Raw genomic sequence first — 20,794 nt, 5'->3', positions numbered from 1 at the left:
CTTCTGTGAGAAGAAAAGTCCCTAAACCCATTAGCTCCTCTAGGGTTATTCCGTGTAGTGGGTCTCCTGGCTGCCTTGCTGTTGTGACACATTCCTGGCAGAGTGCTTGCCAGTGTGCATTAAACAGGAGCTGCTGATGTTGAGTGAAGATCAGCTTCTCTATTCCTCTGCAATCAGCCGGCAGTAACACCTGAGTCCCCCAAATATAGTCAAGCATTTGCTTTGTGGGCTCACTGGTCACTCCAAACTGACTAACTGTGGATCGTAATTGTGACAGTAGCTTCCAATCCTGGGCCGTAATTGTTGCTTGATACCCGCCCCCTGCCAGAGGTGTAAATACCACTGGACAGGCAACATCCATAGCTGCAGCTATAGCCTCACTGTCCCCCGTATCCAAGATCTCTTTTGCTACCGCCGCCCACGCCTCCCTTGGCTCTCGTGCAATGGCCCCCGCTGGGTCACTCTCTGCCCCAGGGATCGGCTCATTACGAGGAGGAGGAGGGGGAGGGTCTGGCCTTGGTGCAGGCGGTGCGGACGGAGCTGCTGCAGCACCCGTGGGGGGAGTGCTGCTGCTTGAAGAAGGAGCCGATGTTGGTGGCAGAATGACTGTAGATGTGGCGGGGGTAACAGACAATCTGACCAGTCCCCATAACTCTTATTCTTATCATATGCTACACTAGCTTGCTGCGCAGCTATCTCTTCTGCCTGATGTTGTAATAAGTCATTGTGCACGACTCGCCATAGCTTTCCCAACTTTTTTGCAGTTTTATCCTCATCTATAGCTGCCTCCCACAGCTTGTCCCCAAACTTGTGCCACTCCGTTAATTCATGCACTGTATGAGGATTTTGAAAAACTCCAAGTGCATACCTGTAAGCTAACAACCCAGGAAGCTCTTTCTGCAAATCTATGCCCTTAACCTGACACTTTTTAAAAAACCAAGTAAATAAATCATTTTTAAATTAAAGGCTGCTTGCCTTTCCATTTCCATTTTAAAAACGTCAGCGCTGTTGCAGCCCCACAAGGTCTCGGCAGCACGTATCGGCCGGGCTCTCCGTTGAGGTCACCCAGGGCGCGGCACCTTTCGCTTTTCCAGCGGTGCTTATTCGCCGTCCTTGCTGCGACAGGACCCGAACTTCTACACCGATCCACCGTGGTATCCCGTTACGGCTATCACGCCTGGGGCACCATTTTGTTGGAGTCGGCGGGAGAAAAGCGGCACTCAATATGAGTGATCAGCAAATCCCAAACTTTATTGATAGCCACACATATTTATATTGGTGTTAATGAGACTAATACATATTGCAAAAGGCGAGCTCATTATTGGTCAGTCACTTATCAGGCAGCTACACCTACTTCTGCATTCTTGTAGTTATACTGTTACAGTTTTTCTGCTTTTCTTCATATTTCTAACCAAAGATCTTCCTCCTTATCCTGTTGTTGCACCAAGGGCACAGTGTCCTTGCTTTCTACTGACTGCTGACTCCTATACTTGTCTCCTTCTTGCTTAACCAACGGTATTATGTCTGCATGACCTTTCTCAGCTCGCCAACTGTCCACAAAATCCTCCACACTCCAGCTCGGAGGAGACTGTCCCAGAGGAGCTCAGGCTCCTGTTGCAGCCTCAGTGTCCCTGCAGAAGAACAGGGCATCTTTCAGGCACTTCCACAAGCTCAGGGTTCCCATTTCATGGGGAATATGGGATGAAAATGGCTTTGATAGGAAGGACACATAGGGATGGAACAGACTGGAAATTATTAGGAAAAAAATGACCCTTCTTACAGACAAAGTTCACCAAGTCATTCCCTGCAGTTCCCCTTTTCAGATCCTTTCAGTCATATCCTGAGAGGTCCAGCTTGTTCTGGTGCTTTCCGTGAACTGATTGTACTCTTGATTTATATCAGTGCATGAGATGTAGAAGCATCAGAACTCAACACAGAAACAAACTCCCCCTGCCAGCCCATTCTCATCTTCTAGATCACTTTCAAGCTGTCCATGGGCATGATGGAATGATTATCACACAACTCTCCACTTCTGGTTGCAGGCTCTGGAGATTCTTTCTCTGCATTCACTCAGGCTTGCATTCCCTGACAATTCCTGGGAGCCTGTCATGTTTTCTTAGGGTAGAACAGTAACAATGAAAACTTGACCAATGCCACAACTCCCCAGCCCACAAGGAAAAGAAAGAACAAGCTGTAAAGTTTATTAAATATTTGTCCTGCTTTGCTGCAAGAGTCATGCTGCACGCACGGTGTGGAAAACAAGAGAAGCTGCAGTTGGTGGCAAATCTGGGGACAGAAGCTGCACCTGGTTCTCCAGGAAAGGCGCTTGGAAAGGGCAAACAGGACTGAGGAGAAGCTTCTGGGAAAAGTGAAACAGCTTTTAGGAAATGAAATGAGAATGGAAAGAAAGAATCCAAGATGTTTTATTTATTTCTTTCTCTGCTGCCCTTTTCCATCTTGCACTGCTTCTCCATCCCATTCATTCCAAATGCACCTCACCTCTAAGATCAGTGACTTGGCGAGTCTTAGACACTCTAAAATACCTGGAGCCACACACAGTTTGCCTTCCCCTGTTGTTACTGGAAAGCAACACTGGCGATGTAAGGGCAGTGCTTGGCTCAGGCAGGAATCCTCCAGCAAGGGAATGTGGCCGACAGTGTTTGAGGCTCAGCAAGGCCAATGCAAAGCAGGCAGCGAGGGGATTGCTGTGCCAGTGTGCGGGAGCCAGGGCTCTGCATGTGGGCTCAAGGCTGCAAAGCTGCCGTGTTTGGACAGAGCAAGGGGCTGTCCCGGGGCGCGCGGGGCTCGGCCGTGGGGCTCGTGGGGCGAGCGGGGAACGGACACGCGGACAAACGGCCCCGGGGCTTCAGTTGCAGCGGCGGCAGCGGCGGCAGTAGCAGCAGCGGAGGCAGCGGCAGCGAAAGCAGAGACTCGATAACGCTCTTTCTCTATTATTTTTTCTCTCTTTCTCTTTCTGTCCCTTTCCCGCTGTCGGGCACCCTTCTCTCGGTGTCCGTCTCGCGGCGTCCCTCTCCTCTCCCCGCCTCCCTCTCCCCCTGCCGACCCGGGCCATGCCCCCGGCCCGCCCCCGGCCCCGGGCGTCCCGCCGCGGTCTCGCCTCCGTGCGGCTCTGGCCGTGCTGGCGGTGGCGCTGCTGGGCGGGCATCAGTGCCTGGGGCTGGGGCGGCATTGCCGCCCTTTGGCTCCGCCTGGCCCGAGCCCGGCCCCGGCCCCGACGCAGGGTCCAGACCCGACCCCGACCCCGACCCTGGCCCCGGCTCCTCCCGGGGCCCGCGGAGGACACAGGCGGCGCGGCCGCTGCCGCCGCCTCCGCTGCGGCTTCCCCGGCCCGAGCTCCGCCGCTCGGCAGCGCGGCCGCCGGCCCCGAGCCGCCGCTGTCCCGTGTCAGGGAGCGAAGGGCTGGCGATGGCCGGCGCGGGGCGCTTGAGGGGCGCTCGGGGGCCGGTGCTGGCCCCGGGCCGAGCGCTGACAGCCGCGTCCCGCCCGCAGGGAAGGCGCAGCGGGGCCTGAAGGAGCAGTACCGGCTGGGCTCGCTGCTGGGGCGCGGCGGCTTCGGCAGCGTCTTCGCGGCCACGCGGCTCTCGGACGGCGCCCCGGTGAGCGGCGGGGCCGGCGGCGGGCGAGGGACGAGGAGGAGGAGGAGGAGGATGCTGGGTGTGGGCAGGGCGGGCGGCGAGCTGAGCCCGCTGCTGCCCTTGGCTTGCAGGTGGCCATCAAAAGGGTGCCTCGGAACCACGTGCAGCACTGGGGCGAGCTGGTGAGTGAGCGGGGCCAGCGGCAGAAGCCGGGCCGTGGCGGGCGGAGATGAGCCGAGGCCCGGCAGGGTGGGAGCCTTTGGGACGCCTGGAAGGAGAGCGGGCGTGGGGCCAGCGCAGGGCGCAGAGCATCCCGGGCTGGGTGAGGGCTTCCCCACTTCTGGCACGGCATTGGCCCCACTGACGGCATCGTGCTCCTCCCGCAGCCCGACGGCACCAGCGCACCGCTGGAGATCGTGCTGCTGGCCAAGGTGTCCACTGGCTTCCCTGGTATCATCCAGCTGCTGGAGTGGTGTGAGTTCCCCAACGACATCGTCATGGTGCTGGAGCGCCCGGAGCGGTGTCAGGACCTGCAGCATTTCATTCGGGCACAGGGCTTCCTGTGCGAGGAGGTGGCGCGGGAGCTGTTCCGCCAGGTGCTGGAGGCCGTGCGGCACTGCACCAGCTGTGGGGTCCTGCACCGCGACATCAAACCAGCCAACATCCTGGTTGACCTGGCCACCGGGCAGGCCAAACTGATTGACTTTGGCTGTGGCACCTACCTGCAAGACACAGCCTACATTCACTTTGCAGGTGAGCCCACGCAGGGCTGTGCTCCAGGTCCCGGCATCTCATGGCCCAACATCTCCCAGCCCAAGCTGGGTGTGGCAGGAGGGATTCTCCCTTTTGCTGCCCTTCATGGCACTGAGATCTCAGCCAAGTTGCTTTTGAGCAGGGCTGGGTGGGGAGGCAGCTTCCAGCCCTGCTGGCAGCCTTTGCCCACCACTCTGCCCAGGACTGGGGCTGGGGCTGGAGAAGACAGCCAGACAAAAACCCCCGTGGGTGGGGATAGCAGAGAGGGGGGGAGTCCAGAACCTGTGCCCCAGGCAGTTTGGTATGCAGGTGAGAAAGGGCTTGGACTGCTCCACTCACCTGGTTTGCTTTGGGTTCCTAATGTTTTTTGGGGCAATGCAGGCAGGTTGGATGAAGGCATGGTTTTTCCCCCAGCACTGAGGGGGTTTTTGTCATGGTTGGGCCTTGCCGGGGCTTCCACTGCCCTCTTCCAACACCAGTGGCTTCTCTTCCAACCCCAAGTCATGACACAAGTCCCAGGTGCTGGCGAGAGGGCAGTGGTCACCCTGTGTGCCACTGGGGCAGTCCCCAGATGCCCAGGGATGCTGGGGCCAGGCCCTGGGAGCAGCAGCATCCCCCTGCTGAACTCCATCTGTATTCCATAGTAACACGCTCCTACAGCCCCCCGGAATGGACCCACTTTGGCTGGTACTATGGCAAGCCAGCTACCATCTGGAGCCTGGGCATCGTGCTGCACCAGATGGTCTGCGGGGAGCACCCTTTCATGTGGGGCCAGAAGATCAGCTGGGACCAGCAGCTCTGGCTGCCACAACGGCTCTCTCCAGGTGCATCCTCTTCTCTGGGCACGGGGGGAATGCCAGTGCTGGGAGACAGCAGCGGGCTCGTCAGCATCCCGCTCTGGCAGCTGCTGAGGAGGTGGCACATGTCCTGCTCTCCTGCTCTCCTCCAAAACAGGGAATCGATGGGAAAGCTTAGGCCCAGCTCTGAGCACGTCCAGCATGGCCTGGGCACGGGAATAGTGGGGCAAAGGCAACAGGAGCCTTCTGCAGCTGACCGGCGGTTTCTGGTTTCTGTGCCCAGAGTGCCAAGATCTGATCAGGCGGTGTTTATCCATGCTGGACGTGGAAAGGCCCTCATTAGAAGAGCTGTTGTGTCATCCTTGGATGCAGGATATTCATCTGCCCTAGAAGAAGGGAGAGAGCCACAGGCGCCCTTTGATGCAGGGCCCTGGTAAGTCAGAGCTGCACACATGCCTTGGCAATCAGAAACAAGGGAAGCCAGACTTTTTGTCCTGCCTGTGTCACTGCCCAGGGCTCATCAGATGGGAACACGCAGCCCTTGTGCTGGAGCTGAGCTGCTCTGCCCAGCACTGGTGGCTGCCATGCAAGCTGGTTTTGCTTGTCCTGGTTCCCGGACAGCTGGGGCCCTGGGCAGAACCCTGACAGCCTGGTCTCACCCCAGGCAAGGAGAAGGAGCCCCTGGAGAAGCTCTACCAGGTGGGGCTGCGGCTGCTGCTGGAGCCAGCGAGGAGCACATCAAGGATGACAACCTCTTCCTGCACCTGGCTTCTGGCCAGCTGAAGATGATGGACTTGGATTCTGGCACCTTCTTCCAAGCCAGGCTCCCCAGCGAATTTGCAGATGAGTCCAGACCCGGGGAAATGCTCCCAGATTTGGGCATTGCCCAGCCTGGCTGGGAAGCAAAGGTTCCCCCTTTGCTGGGGCGGATGCAGCTGATCCTTCAGTCGGCTGCCCAGCTGCTTTTGGCAGGGCTGGGGGCATGGGCTGGGCTGGCTAGGAAATGGGAGTGGGCTCCTGGCCCTGCCAACAGCCCCCAGCAGCCACCGTGGCCCGGGCTGGGGCTGGGGCTGGGGCAGCCAGCCCGACACAAACCAACGCCCATGGTGGGAGCAGAGGTGGGACTCCAGAACCTGTGCAGGGGCTGCTTTGCTGTGCAGGCAAGGAAGGGCTTGGGCTGCTCCACTGCCCTTGTGTGCTTTGGGATCACTGTTATTTTGGGGGGCAGTGCAGGGGGGAAGGGAGATAGCGAGGGCGTCCCTTACCCATGGGTGGGTTTTTCCCCAGCATGTTGGGGTTGGGCCTTCCTGAAGCCCCTGATAGAGATACAATTTTTTTCTTTTTTTCTTGTTTCCCATTTTTGTCTGTAATCTATTTTCAATAATTTGCTGTTTGTTTTTCTGGAGGAAGTCTTCTAGGTTGGGTCCAGTCAGGATTGGGAAGTGCTTGGGAGCAGCTGTGGTGTGGATGGGCTGTGCCCTTGGAGAAGGCTGAGGACATTGTTTGGGACCAGCTTTTCTTCCAGCCGTGGAGGGCATGAGGTGGGTCCCTGTCTGCTTGGCAGGGTGGGATCAGAGCTTTTGGGAGATGGCAGCGAGCACAGGAGCATCCTGCTCTGGGCAGCTGCTGAGGAGGTGGATGTGCCCTGGCTGGCTGCAGGCTGGGCACATGTGCTGCCCTCCTGCTCTGCTCCCAAAGGCAGCAGTGCTGGGCAGCTCTGGGCACAGCTCTGGGCACAGCCAGCATGGCCTGTACACTGCGGGTGGCTGGGACAAGGGGACAGGAGCCCTCAGCTGATGGGCGGTTTCTGGTTTCTCTCCTTGCAGCCGGGCTCTGCGGGTGCTGAGGCTGCTCTGGGCTCTGCCAGGGCTCTGCTGGGCTCAGCCCTGGGCACAGCTGGGCTCGCTCTGCCCTCACATTGCTCTGACAGCTCTGCATCAGACGAGCCCTTTCCGAGCACAGCGCCTGAGCTTTCTGCTGCGGCAGGTGAGTGAGACTCTTCTGCAGGCCAGGAGATTGCAGCTGGGACACACATCCAATTGGCAAGAGCCCAGACTCTCCACAGTCCACATCTAAACGCCTGGATCTGCACAGGATGTTTTGTCTGTCCCATTCTTCCTTCTTTGTTGACAGGAATTGTGCAATTGCCCTTTCTTCCTCCTCTAGAAGTGCCACGAGTGGGCCAAAGCTGGCCAGTGGGCCGTGTTCCTGAGGCAGTGCAGTCTGGAGCTGATGGATGGAGAATTGCCCTTCTGCACTTCCAAACCAGAGCAAAAAGCCGTAAGTGGACTTTGTGTCTCTCAGAAATCCCTGACAGTTTAAAAGGGAATGTGCAGCTCATTACCAGGGTGAGAAGGAAGGGTTAAGGGATTTGGGGTTTGACAGAGTTCTGATTCCCAGTTCTGCTTGGAGCGGGAAGGGCACAAAGCAATTTCCTCTTGCTTCAAACACAACCTAGAATAACAATGTTAGAAACAAGGCCCAAAATCTTTGAAAAGGCTGCTGAGTTCAGTAAGATGGATCCATGCCATCAGCACATTAACAATGTAAATAACTAAGTTCTCTTTTTCAAAAAGATAATTTCCCTCTTAATTCAAAGTTAAAGAAGTTTTTTCACCAACACTTGGGTTTTATTTATCTAGGGGTTTTTTTCTTTTTTTTTTCCCTTTAAATAGAAAACGTCCTATAAGAGGAATGTCCTTTGCTCCTGGTTCCCGTGAGGAACAGCTCCCTTCCTGCTGGCTGAGCTGCTCAGGCAGAGCCCGGCGGCTCCTGGCCCTGCAGGGCTGAGGCTTTTCCCCGTTGCTGGGCACAGACTGATGGAGCAGCACTGCTGAGCACGGGGGCACACAGAGGGACCAGCAGCAGCTGCCTTTGCCCACCTGAGGCTCCAAGGCCCAAACTCTGAGCAGCCAGGGCTGGAAGAGACTCGCAGGCTCCCTGGTGGCTGTGCTGCCCCACTTGTGCCTGGCCCAGCTCTGCTTGGGGTGGAGGGAGAACAAGGGGCAGCTCCCTCCCAGCCCCAGCCCAGGGACCCCTCCAGCCCCGGGCCTTGGGGCACTGTCAGCACCCGCTGCTCCAGCCACCGCTTCTGCTGGCCCTGACAGCAACACCCAAACTGGGGCTGATCCCCAGGGAGCAGCAGCAGGGCCTGGATCTGATCCCTGACTCTGGGCCAGGGCTGCACAAATGACCCCACAGCAGCAGCAGCAGCAGCAGCAGCTCATGGAGCTGATTTTCAGCACAGCCCCTGCCACTCTTCCCTGGCGTGTGCAGCGGTGTCACAGCAGCCTGAGGCACCTGGGAGCCCCCAGTGCCAGCAGGGACTTGAGATGGCAGCCCTGGCTCCTGGAGGTTGTGCAAGGAACGGAGCTGGGGACTCCCTGTCCATGGGCAGCTTCCAGATGGAAAAGGCTGCTGTGCCCAGGCAGCTCCAAGGGCACAGAAAGGAGGGTCTGGACCCCTGGATCTGTGCCAGTCCCACAGTCCTGGGCAGCAGCCAGCGAGCCCTGGGGGAGCAGAGGGCACAGCAAGAGGGACAAAAGCAGGCAAGGTCAGAGACTGGGAAGAGCCAGACCTGGGAGCAGAACAGCTGCTCCATTGCACTCTTGGAGAAAGCTCTTGGCTGGTTCAAAGCGCTGAAAGGCGTGAAGGGCAGAGAGGAGGCCACACCAACCAATGCTCCTGTTTCCACATCCTCCCCTCCTTTCTGTGTCCCAGAAGGAATTGGATGGACTGTATTCATCTCTCCAAGTTGTCTCGTTCAGCATGAGCAGCTTAGCACCAGGAGCTGAAGGAGCTGAAGCCTCAGGCCACAAGAGCTGGGCAAGGGGAAACTTTTTGACCAAAGTAATGCTGCTAAAATAGACCTAGCTGAATGCAGCAGATAGAATAATGGAATCACAGAATCCTTTCTGTTGGAAAAGACCTCTGAGCTGCTCCAGTCCAGCCAGTCACCCAGCAGTGTCAAGCCCAGCACTAAAGCCCGTCCCTGCAGTGCCAAGGCCTGGACAACAGCCCTGAGTGAGGCCTGGACAGCAGGCCCTGAGCCAAAGGTGACCTCTGGATGAACCTGCCAACCAAAGGTTATCTTTGTACCTGCTCACTAATGAAATGTGCATGGTCATTAGCACTGTGATAGATGCAGCCACTCCTTAGTGAAACATGTATTGACCTTTCTGCATTTAGAAGCCAGACAAGGCCATGAAATCCAACATCGGGCCTTGTTTGGGGCTGTATGGTCAAAGTCATCTCCCTTGGTTCCTCCTTGAGCCCTGGCCAGGCTTTGGGAGGAACCCAAGAGGAGGATGAAAGCAGCTGTTCCCACACTAGCAGTGCTGTCAGTTTGTTCATTCAGCACTGTCAGAGCTGGGCCCTCTCACAGCGGGCTTGGAGCCTCTCCTGTGGCTGGAGGCACCTGCAGCAATCCCAGTGCCCAGGAGTGGCTCTGCAGCCCTTGGCTGTGACAGCTTCCCCCCGCTGCTGTGTGCATCTGGGGGATGGCAAAGGCTGAGGGGGACTGGTGCTGGATCTTTCTGAATCACTGCAGGCAATCCTTGGTGGTGATGACTGGGTGCATTGCTGAGCTGCTCCTTCTGGGATTCTTTGCAGGTTTGCATTACAAGAAATCACACAATTCCTGAACTTGGTGTCTGTGTCTTTGGTGCTGACCCTGCCCACCAGAAAAAGACACTGTGGGGCCACAGAGGCAGAGGTGCCTTGGGACACTGTGGGGCCTCGTGTGACCAAGGGGACCAGAGTGACACTGTGGGGCCTCGTGTGACCAAGGGGACCAGAGTGACACTGTGGGGCCACATGGAACCATGGAGATCATTCTGATGCTGCAGGGACTCGTATAACCAAGGGTCCATTGTTTTCCTCTCCCTGCCCCTGCACCAGCCCAGCTGAGCAGCCCAGCCCTGCCTGGCCCTGCAGCAGGAACTGGAGGCACTGGAGCTCAGGGACAGCCACTCTGTGTCTGGAATGCTCAGCAGGTGCTCAGCTCGGGCAGCTCCTGCAGCCCCAGGGCCAGCCCCGCTGCCCAGCACAGCAGCACAGAGTTGGCCCTGGGGCTCCTCAGGCAGCTCCTGCTGGCCCAGGGACAGGGCAGCCTCTTGCCAGGGCTCCTCTGCACACCCACGGGCTCCTGCTCTGCTCCTGGCACATGCCAGCTGCCCCCAGAGCCTTTGCCAGGGGAACACGTCTGTGCTGGCCTGAGCAGCCGTTGCTGCAGCCCCTGCCCTGCTCCCCAGAGCCCCGAGCTGGGGCTGCTGCTCTGCAGAGCTCGGGGGCTGTGCTGCCCGGGGCCCTGGGCTGCCTCTGCTGGGCTCTGCTGCTCAGCCTGGCACACAGAGGCAGCTGATGCTGCTCCCTGCACTGACCCCCTCCCACACAGGCTCTGCGGGGCCATGGAGGGGCCTCAGAGGTGCCTGCCTTGTGCCAGGGCTGCCAGATGGGCTTGGGGCTGCCCTGGATCCTCCTGGGGGAGCTCCCTGAGGTCAGAGGAGTCAGTGCCCAGACTCCTTTCCCTGGGCCTGCTGTGTCCCCTGGGCTGCAGAGCTCTCCTGCCTCACAGCAGACATTCAGTCCTTGATCTCAGGTGACCCCACCCTGGCCAGCCCTGTGCCCAGTGAGCTCCACTCCCTGCTGGTCCCTGGCACACTCTGTCCCTGCAGGTCCCCTGTGTTCTCCTGGCAGCTCCCAAGGCCCTCCGGACAAACATTCCCCTGCCATCAGCCCTGGCACAAGCTGCCGAGCCCCAGGAAGGTTCAGCACAGACCATTCACCAGCTGATGGGCACTGGCCACGCACAAGCAAAACCTGACCCAGACCTGAGTCCCCTGAAGGCCACCCTGGGACTCTGATCTCATCCCACGGAGCCCTGGGAGAACAAGGAACACAAGGAGCCTCCTCAGAGTCTGTTCCTTGGGCCTGTTCCTGAGAGTGGCTCTGGAGGAGAGCGAAGCCTTCCTGCCCTGCCCTCAGGAGATGCCCTTTGCTGAAGGAGCTGCTGTGCTGTGTCCCAGCTGTGTCCCAGCAGTGCCCGTGGCCTGTCCCTGCCTGTGGTCACTGCAGGGACACGCAGCAGGACAGTGACCCAGCTGCCAGAGCACTCCGGCCTTACAGCCACAGCAGGGCTGGGAAGGAGAGGGTGGAGTTGGGCAGGGCAGATGTGGGAAGAGCCAGGGCCACTGTCCCTGGCTGTGCTGCTGTGCTGGCAGTCTCTTCCCTCCACCTCTGCCCACAGGCACTGGCCCTGCAGGGACAGAGAAGGGCTGAGGAAATGCCTTGCAGGTCAGGACAGTCACTTGTTTTTATTCAAATGCACAGGGAACAAACCGCTTGCAAGTCTTTGTGTTTCAAAAGGAAGGTAGATATTAATGTAGGGATGCTAAGAGTAATACTACAGTATTTTTTAAGAAATACTACAACAATAGAAAATGTTACCATAGTAAAAAATAGACAAACAGGCTAAGATTGTGAAGAGTTACATTCTAAAACCTTTGCAGCAGAAAAGAGAGTTTAATGCTTCAGACGATACAGTCATCATTTTTCTCATGCCATCCTTGAGCTCATGGTTCCTCAGGCTGTAGATGAGGGGGTTCAGGGCTGGAGGCACCACTGAGTACAGAACTCACAGGGCCAGATCCAGGGATGGGGAGGAGATGGAAGGAGGCTTCAGGTAGGCAAATGCGCCAGTGCTGATAAACAGGGAGACCACTGCCAGGTGAGGGAGGCAGGTGGAAAAGGCTTTGTGCCGTCCTTGTACCTGCTCAGAGGGGATCCTCAGCACGGCCCTGAAGATCTGCACATAGGAGAAAACAATGAACACAAAACAAGCAAAATATAGAAGAGCACTCAGCACAAAAAGCCCAAGTTCCCTGAGTTTGGAGTGTGAGCAGGAGAGCTTGAGGATGTGTGGGATTTCACAGAAGAACTGGCCCAGGGCATTGCCATGGCACAGGGGCAGGGAAAATGTATTGGCCGTGTGCATGAGAGCATTGAGAAAGGCGCTGGCCCAGGCAGCTGCTGCCATGTGGGCACAAGCTCTGCTGCCCAGGAGGGTCCCGTAGTGCAGGGCTTTGCAGATGGACACGTAGCGGTCGTAGCACATGACGGTCACGATAGAAAACTCTGCTCCAATGAAGAACAGAAAGAAAAAGAGCTGAGCAGCACATCCTGTGTAGGAGATGGTGCTGGTGTCCCAGAGGGAATTGTGCATGGCTTTGGGGACAGTGGTGCAGATGGAGCCCAGGTCGCTGAGGGCCAGGTTGAGCAGGAAGAAGAACATGGGCGTGTGCAGGTGGTGGCCGCAGGCTACGGCGCTGATGATGAGGCCGTTGCCCAGGAGGGCAGCCAGGGAGATGCCCAGCAAGAGGCAGAAGAGCAGGAGCTGCAGCTGCCGCCTGTCTGCCAGTGCCAGCAGGAGGAAGTGGCTGATGGAGCTGCTGTTGGACATTTGCTGTCTCTGGCCATGGGGAGCTGTTCAGGGAGGACACCGTGAGAAGTCAGAGGAGACTTTCCTGAGCAATGTCCCAGCCCTTTCTCCCAGCCCTGCCCCTGCCTCTCTGTTCAGCCCAGTTTTCCTTTTCTCAGAGCCCTTCCTTCAGCCCTGTGCCTGGAGCTCTGCTGGGATCTGGCCCCGCTGCTGTGATGAGCAGGGGCTCTGCCCATGGACACCGAGGGGTCAGCTCTGCTCTGCAGCAGTGAGGTCATGGGAATGGGGACAGGGGCCAGGCCTGGGCTTGGATTTCATCAGCCCAATCTGCTCCTGAGGCTGAGGAGCTGGGAAGCATCTCCTGTCCCAGGGCTAAGGAGCCATGATGGCCAAAGGCAGTTTGAGAGAGTTTCCTGCTGTGCCCAGGGAGAACTGTGCAATGCAAGAGCCTTGGCTGTACCTCAGTGAAGGCTGAGGGGAGCTGCTCTGTCGCTCCATCTGTCCCCAGCTGCCCCTTCTGAGATCCAGGGCAGTCCCTGGGTTCCCCTGAAAATCAGCCTGACACAGCTGAGAGCAGAGGCACCCACAGCAGAGCAAAGTGGCTCAGCCTGTCTCAGAGTCTCAGCCCCCCTCCTGGCCAAGGACACTCCTGTCCCCCAGTGTCCCTGGAGGCAGCTCACAGCTTGGATGGCATCCCGGGGACACACCAAGGCTCCTGTCCATGGCACTGCTTGAGGAGAGTCGGCTCATTGCCAGCCTCCCAGGCTGCCCTGCCCAGAGCTCCCCGGGCACAGGGAGCTGGGACACCCCAGTGCTGTGCTCAGCCTGCACAGGAGGAGCCCAAGGGCTGGGCCTGACCCTGCAGCTGGAGCTGCCATTCCAGAGAGCCCCTCAGCACTGCCAGGAGCACCTGGGCAAGGCAAGGAGAGAGAGCGAGCCTGGCCTGAGGAAAAGCCTTTCCCTGCCCAGCCCTGCCCAGCCCCTGCCAGGCAGCACCAGGGCAGGACAGTGGCCCTCAGGCCCTGGTCAGAAGGGAATGGGCACATGGCCGGAGAGATGCCCTTCATCTCTGGTGCTGCTCTGCTGGCCCAGGAGGGACTGAGGGCCCCGAGCCCCCGGGCTGAGGGCTGTGCTGGCTGGGAGGGGACGCAAGAGCTGGGCTGCTCAGGGCAGTGTCTGCCCTGCAGGGCAGGGCCGGCAGGTGCCACATGTGCCCTGCAGCAGGGCTTCCCTCAGCACTGCCTCCCTCCCTCCCTGCCCACGGCTCTGCTGCTGGAGCTGTCCCAGCCCCAGCTGCTCCTGTGGCCCTGGGCTCCTTCCCTGCCAGAGCTGCCAGAGCCCAGCCCAGCCCCTGGGCCAGCTCTGCCCTGCAGCTGCTCGGCCCTGCAGGGATTAAAGAACAGCTCCCCCAGCCTGGGCACCCTGGAAGGCTGATGCTGCATGGATCTGGAGGCTGGGCAGGTGCAGGCACTTGCTGAGCTTCCCAGGAACCCTCAGTGTGATGGTTCAAGAGCCTCAGCCCCTGCTCTGCCCTGCACAGATGAGTTTCCATTGCCACCAAGCTGAGCCAGGGAAAAGTGGGAGCACAGATTCAGGAAAGCAGAGACCCAAGCAAGAAACTCCTGCCCTGAACAGGCTCATGACAAGTCGCCTCAGAAATGAGCTGGGCATGAGCTGGAGCTCTGAGCATCCCTGGCCCACACAGCACCCTCTCCAGAGCAGCAGTCACTAGCAGGAGTCACTCCTTGCACCCACAGCTGCCCTGCAGCGTCCATGGGGAGCTGCCAGGCAGGCTGAGAGCTGCCCCTGGCAGGTGGCACATGCTCTGGGCTGGCCAGGAGCCCTGAGGGCTGCAGGAGCTGCTCTGCAGGACAGCCCTGGGCAGCCCTGGCTGCAGCCCCAGCTTCACCCCCTGCAGCCGTCCCTGGCAGCAGGAGCCGTCCTGCCCTGTCCCTCTGACGGTGCCCAGGGCAGCCCTGCTCTGCAGCACATCCTCCCCCAAAGCAGCAACGGCAGCAGAGCCATCCTTACAGTCACATCAGTGCTGTCCTGGCTCAGCTTCAGCAGATCCCAGCAGCCAGAGACTGACTGTGCCAGAAGTGCTGAAGATTTCTCCCTGAATGAGCTCAGAATTGTCCTTGCAGCTGCTTTGAGCCTCTGTCTGCTTCACTGCTCTCAGGTTCCTGCAGGCAGTGCCCTCAGCCCTGCTGGGCTGGGAGAGGAGCTGCTCCTCAGGAGAAATGTCTTTTTGAAGCTCTTCTTCAGAAGAGCTCTTCTTCTTCAGAGTGCCAGGAGCTGCCTCTGTGCCAGGAGCGTGGCCCAGCTCAGCAGCACAGACACAGCACAAGGACTTTAATGACCCTCCTGGGGCTTTGCTGTTGTTTACATCAGATTCCATCCCTGAGAGTGTCTTCAAAAAACTTCTCAAGAACTCAAAGTCACATTAAAACTCCAAAGTTTCTTGAAGTTTTAATAAGTCCCACTGAGAAAGTGTCCCCAGGCTCCAGTTAGAGCAGAACACTGGAGGCAGTGATGACAGCTGGGGACAAGCAAGGGAAAGGTGTCCCTGGTGCTGAGCAAAGCTGGATGTGTTTCAGGAATGCAAAGGGCCAAGGCCTGAGCCCCAGCCCCTGGCAAGGCAGATCCTGTCCCTCCCTCCTTGCTCAGGGCTCTTCCCGGGATGGCACTGGCATGTGGGGATGGGCAATGCCAAGGGCAGGGCCATGGGGCGGCCCCTGCCAGGCTGCTGAGCAGGGCCAAGGAGGCAATGAGGCCCCAGCGCTGCAAGGGTCACTTGTCCCCTCGTGGCCTCAGGCCCAGGGCCAGCAGCCATGGCCAAAGTGCTGCCCAAGTTGGCTCGGTCAGGGCCCTGCAGCTGCTGCCCATCCCTGTGCCCTGTGCAGCCCAGGCTGTCCCACGGTGTCCCTGCCCTGCGCCTCTGTCCCTGCAGGCTGTCCTCATCCCCCGGCTGCCCCACCTGGCTGGCCCCTTCCTTTGCTGGCAGCTCTGCCTCCTGCCTGCCTCTGCCTGCCCACACAAAGCCTTGGGCTGGCCCAGACTCCTTCTGGGGCATGTGTTGCACCACAGCCCTTCCCTGGCAGAGAAATTCCTTTCTCCTTGTGTCCAGTCTGGACCTCCCCAGCTGCAATTTACATTAATTTTTTTTTTCTCCCTGTTTTCTATTCTGTCAAAAGGATCCACCATCTCTGAAATTGCCCTTCAATCCCTCCCAGGGCTCCCGTCTGCTGTCCTCAGTCTCCACCCCACTGAGCACAGAGCTCCTTTGTCCCCAAACAGAGGCAGTCACCAGAGGCCAAGGCAAGCCAGAGCTCTCTGTCCTTGCAACCCTTGGACATGTGGGGAGTTTTGGGGGTGGAATTCCATTGCAGCCATGGGTTCCTGGACCAGAATGACAGTTCTTCTTCACAGGAAGGAAAAGGCAGTGCCTCAGTTTTTCAAAGGCAGATTCAAAGCAGCCCCAAGGAGGCCAAGGCCAGCCAGACCTCTTTGTCTTGGCAGCTTTTGTCTGGGAGCAATCCTTGGATAGACGGAATTTGGGAAGCCTAACCCCACTTTTGTCCATGGGTGCCTGGAGCAGAATGACAGTTCTTTTCCATAGGAAGGGAAGTACAGAGCCCCAGTGTTTCACAGGCAGATGAGAGCTGGCCCTCAGGAAGCCAAGGGAACCTAGACAGCCCTGGCAGCTTCTGTCTGGGAGCCATCCTTGGATAGAAGGAATTTTGGAGGCAGATTCCCAATTTTGGCCATAGACACCTGGACTTCAAAGATGTTTTTTCCGATGGAAAGAAAAGCACATCCCTCCAGTGTTTTGAAGGCAGGTAGGAGGTGGCCAACAAGATGCCAAGGCCATCCAGAACTGTCTGTCCTGGCAGGTTTCATATGGGAACAATCTTTGGATATAATCAAATATGGAGGCAGAATCCCAATTTTGGCCATTAACCCCTGGAGGAGTGGGAGAGTTCTTTCCAACAGGAAGGAAAGCACAGAACTCCAGAGTTTCAGGGCTGATGAGAAGCAACCCTCAACATGTCCAGGTCCAAGCTGGACCAGTCAAGCCAAGCCATGCAGATCTGTTCCATGGTCTTGGATCCTCGGGGCCCTGCAGCATCACAATTGCCCCTTGGTTCCATGAGGCCCCGTAGTATCACAAGAGATCTTTGTTTCCAAGAGGCCCAGTGATATAACAATGGTCTCCTTGGCTCCACAGGGGCACAATGGCCCCTTGCTTCCATGAGGCCTTGCCGTGTCTCACAATGGTCCCTTGGTTCTATTGGGCTCCCCAGAATCACAATGGCTCCTTGGTTCTACATGGCCTGGCTGTGTCACACTGGCCCCTTGCTTCCATGGGGACCCACAGTGTCACAATGGCCCCCTGCTGCCATGAGACCTCACAGTGTCACAGTGGTTGCCTTGGCTCTATGAGGCCCTGCGGTGTCACACTGGCCCCTTGGTGCCATGGGCACTCAGAGTGCCAGAATGGTCCCATTGCTTCCATGAGGCCCTGCAGTGTCACAATGGCTCCTTGCTTCCACAAGGCCCTGCAGAGCCCCTTGATTCAACGAGGCCTCAAAGTGTCAGGATGGTCTCCAGTGTGGAGGCCCTGGGGGGCATCCCCTAAGTTCGGGAGACAAAGCAGCTTCCCTCCAAGCTGTTTGACCCTACTGGCTCCTTCCCTCGCTCCTGTGTCCCTGAGACAATCCCTCCCTATTGCCTGACTGGCACTCTTGGTACTGCCCCCAGAGCAGGCGCAGCCCGAGTTCCCCTGAGGGGAGAGAAAGCTGCACCCTGAATGTGTGTGTGCCTTGGGCCTGAACATCTTACTGGGCACCTGAATTAACATCTGTGGATATTATGCAAAGGCCCTTTTTGCTTCTTTCCCCTGGACTTTCCTAGCAGCAACTCAGGCTGCACCACTCCAGGATTTCATGAGACCCTGCAGAGTCCCAGGGGCACCTTGCTTCCATGAAGCCCTGAAATATGGAATGGCCCCTTGATTCCACTGGGCTTCTCACTGGTACACGAGTTCTTAGTTCCACGGAGCCCTGCAGTGGCACAACGGCCCCTTGGTTCCAAAGGGTCCCAAACTATTGTAATGTTCTCCATGGTTCCATGAGGTCCCACAATGGCACAGTGGACTTTTGGTTCCATGAGCTTTCATACGCTCAGCAACAGCCTCCTTGGTTCCGCAGTGTCATAACTGACCCGTGGTTCCATGGGGTGCCTGGCCTCCCACAGCCTCTCACAGACCCTTTTCCTTTTTCCTTTGCCTTAAGAATTGGAGATCCTGACTGCTCTTGTCCCTCTTCTGCTTGCCATTTGAATTTTATCTGTAAAACTTCAATTGCTTTTTGTGATCAGCGCTACTGAGAGTGCTTTTGAGATGGGGAACTAAGGCTTTTTGTCACAGGCATCATGATTAGCAGATCTTGAAATGCTCTCAAGTCCCTGAGCACAAAGTCAAGGAGAATTCAAGCCACACAGGCCACATTTGCAGTGTTCAAACACAGCCTTGTTGCTGCTGCTGCTGAAATAGAATCATCTGACATAGGCCATCACAGAAATTGCCACTGGAGTGTCACATGAAATTAAAAAATCCATCCAGAGAAAGAAAAGCCAGAACTTCTAGTATCCCTTCACTGCTTCTTCTGAGCAGCAGCAGAAAATGGAGATGCCCAGAGGTATTTCCAGCTGCTGCTGATCCCAGCTGCAGCCCAGCCTGCTGCCCAGTCCCAGCAGGAAGCTGAGCCCAGCCCGGGGAGCTCCCGCAGTGTCGGGAGCTCAGCGCACGCGGGGCCAGGCCCAGAGCCCCGGGCACGGCCGCCCATTGCCGAATGTCCTGATGCCCAAACCTCCTGCTCCTGCCACACAGCACCCAGCCTTCTCCCCATCCTCCTCCTCTCCCAGCATGGCACAAACTCCAGCTCAGAGGAGGCAGTCCCAGAGAGGGCTCAGGCTCCTGTTGCAGCCTCAGTGTCCCTGCCAAGAAACAGGGCATCTTTCAGGCACTTCCACAAGCTCAGGGTTCCCATTTCATGGGCAATATGGGATGAAAATGGCTTTTTTAGGAAGGACAAAAGGGGAGGGAACAGACTGGAAATTATTAGGAAAAAATGACCCTTCTTGAACACAAAGTTCACCAAGTCATTCACTGCAGTTCTCCTTTTCAGATCCTTTCAGTCATCTCCTGAGAGGTCCAGCTTCTTCCGTTGCTTTTCGTGAACTGATTGTACACTTGATTTATATCAGTGCATGAGATGTAGAAGCATTTGAACTAAACACAGAAACAAACTCCTCCTGTCAGCCCATTTTCATCTTCTAGATCACTTTCAAGCTGTCCATGCGGACGATGGAATGATTATCACACAACTCTCCACTTCTGGCTGCAGCCTCTGGAGATTCTTTCTCTGCATTCACTCAGGCTTGCATTCCCTAACAATTCCTGGTTGCCTGTCAAGATTTCTTAGGGTAGAACAGTAACAATGAAAACTTGACCAATGCCACAACTCCCCAGCCCACAAGGAAAAGAAAGAACAAGCTGTAAAGTTTATCAAGTATTTGTCCTGCTTTGCTGCAAGAGTCATGCTGCTCGCACGGTGTGGAAAACAAGAGAAGCTGCAGTTGGTGACACATCTTGTGACAGAAGCTGCACCTGGTTCTCCAGGAAAGGCGCTTGGAAGGAGCAAACAGGACTGTGGAGAAGCAGCAGCAGCGAAAGCAGTGAAGGAAGCGACTTTATTAACTCCCTCTTGCTCATCCTCTCCCACTCCTGCAGTCCCGCACCCTGTCCCGTTCTCCCTTTACCAGTGTCCCCTCCTCTCCCGGCCTCTCTCTCCCCCTGCCGGGCCCTAAACCAGCACAAACAGTCTCAATGAAAACTTCACCAGTGGCACAACTCCCCAGCCCACCAGGGAAAGAAAGGACATGTCAAGTGCTCCAAACATTTCTCCTGCTTTGCTGCAAAAGTCCTGCTGCGCACACAGTGCAGTGTGGAAAGGCAAGAGAAGCTGCAGCTGCTGGCAAATCTTGGGACAGAAGCTCACCCTTGTTCTGCATGAGAGGTTCTTGAGAAGAGTAGACAGGAGAAGATTGCTGGAAATCTGAAACAGCTTTCCAGAAGTGAAATGAAAATGAAAGAAACAATCCAAGATCTTTTATTTCTTTCTCTGCTCCCCTTTTCCATCTTGCACTGCTTCTCCTTCCCATTCATTCCAAATGCACCTCACCACTAACATCGGTGACTTGGCGAGTTTTAGACACTCTAAAATACCTGGAGCCACACACAGTTTGCCTTCCCCTGTTGTCACTGGAAAGCAACACTGGCGATGTAAGGGCAGTGCTTGGCTCAGGCAGGAATCCTCCAGCAAGGGAATGTGCCCGACAGTGTTTGAGGCTCAGCAAGGCCAAGGCAGAGCAGGCAGCGAGGGGATTGCTGTGCCAGTGTGCGGGAGTCAGGGCTCTGCATGTGGGCTCAAGGCTGCAAAGCTGCCGTGTTTGGACAGAGCAAGGGGCTGTCCCGGGGCGCGCGGGGCTCGGCCGTGGGGCTCGTGGGGCGAGCGGGGAACGGACACGCGGACAAACGGCCCCGGGGCTTCAGTTGCAGCGGCGGCAGCGGCGACAGCAGCAGCAGCGGAAGCGGCGGCAGTAAAAAGAGCGACTATTTATCACTCTTTCTTTATTTCTCTCTTTCTCTCATTCTCTTTCTGTCCCTTTCCCGCTGTCGGGCACCCTTCTCTCGGTGTCCGTCTCGCGGCGTCCCTCTCCTCTCCCCGCCTCCCTCTCCCCCTGCCGGCCCGGGCCATGCCCCCGGCCCGCCCCCGGCCCCGGGCGGGGCTGCCCCGGCCCCGGCCCCGGCCCCGGGCGTCCCGCCGCGGTCTCGCCTCCGTGCGGCTCTGGCCGTGCTGGCGGTGGCGCTGCTGGGCGGGCATCAGTGCCTGGGGCTGGGGCGGCATCGCCGCCCTTTGGCTCCGCCTGGCCCGAGCCCGGCCCCGGCCCCGACGCAGGGTCCAGACCCGACCCCGACCCCGACCCCGGCCCCGGCCCCGGCTGCTCCCGGGGCCCACGGAGGACACAGGCGGCGCGGCCGCTGCCGCCGCCTCCGCTGCGGCTTCCCCGGCCCGAGCTCCGCCGCTCGGCAGCGCGGCCGCCGGCCCCGAGCCGCCGCTGTCCCGTGTCAGGGAGCGAAGGCCTGG

The 20,794-nt window shown here is 57.8% G+C and overlaps 1 protein-coding gene and 1 pseudogene across 1 annotated transcript; both read left to right on the top strand.

The window, feature by feature from the left end:
• The window catches only part of LOC119696322, a 2,199,709-nt pseudogene that overhangs the window by 2,074,754 nt on the left and 104,161 nt on the right, over positions 1 to 20,794 (top strand).
• Positions 2,732 to 5,942, top strand: LOC119696330 (serine/threonine-protein kinase pim-1-like). Its single transcript, XM_038126032.1, has 6 exons — positions 2,732 to 3,617; positions 3,728 to 3,778; positions 3,983 to 4,349; positions 4,994 to 5,173; positions 5,430 to 5,579; positions 5,811 to 5,942. Exons 1-5 carry the CDS (start codon positions 3,072 to 3,074, stop codon positions 5,534 to 5,536), a joined length of 1,251 nt encoding a protein of 416 aa, XP_037981960.1. The 5' UTR covers positions 2,732 to 3,071; the 3' UTR covers positions 5,537 to 5,579; positions 5,811 to 5,942.

This window comes from Motacilla alba, unplaced genomic scaffold (assembly GCF_015832195.1).
Source record: "Motacilla alba alba isolate MOTALB_02 unplaced genomic scaffold, Motacilla_alba_V1.0_pri HiC_scaffold_28, whole genome shotgun sequence".
In the NCBI taxonomy this organism is placed as follows: domain Eukaryota; kingdom Metazoa; phylum Chordata; class Aves; order Passeriformes; family Motacillidae; genus Motacilla; species Motacilla alba.
This window is presented reverse-complemented; position numbering and strand designations above follow the sequence as displayed.

Bases quoted from the DNA above. Each gene is read 5' to 3' on its own strand.
- LOC119696330 (XM_038126032.1), top strand. From the start codon at position 3,072: ATGCCCCCGGCCCGCCCCCGGCCCCGGGCGTCCCGCCGCGGTCTCGCC. The intron at 3,779-3,982 runs GTGAGTGAGCGG...CTCCTCCCGCAG, and splicing joins TGCAGCACTGGGGCGAGCTG to CCCGACGGCACCAGCGCACC. The intron at 4,350-4,993 runs GTGAGCCCACGC...TGTATTCCATAG, and splicing joins AGCCTACATTCACTTTGCAG to TAACACGCTCCTACAGCCCC.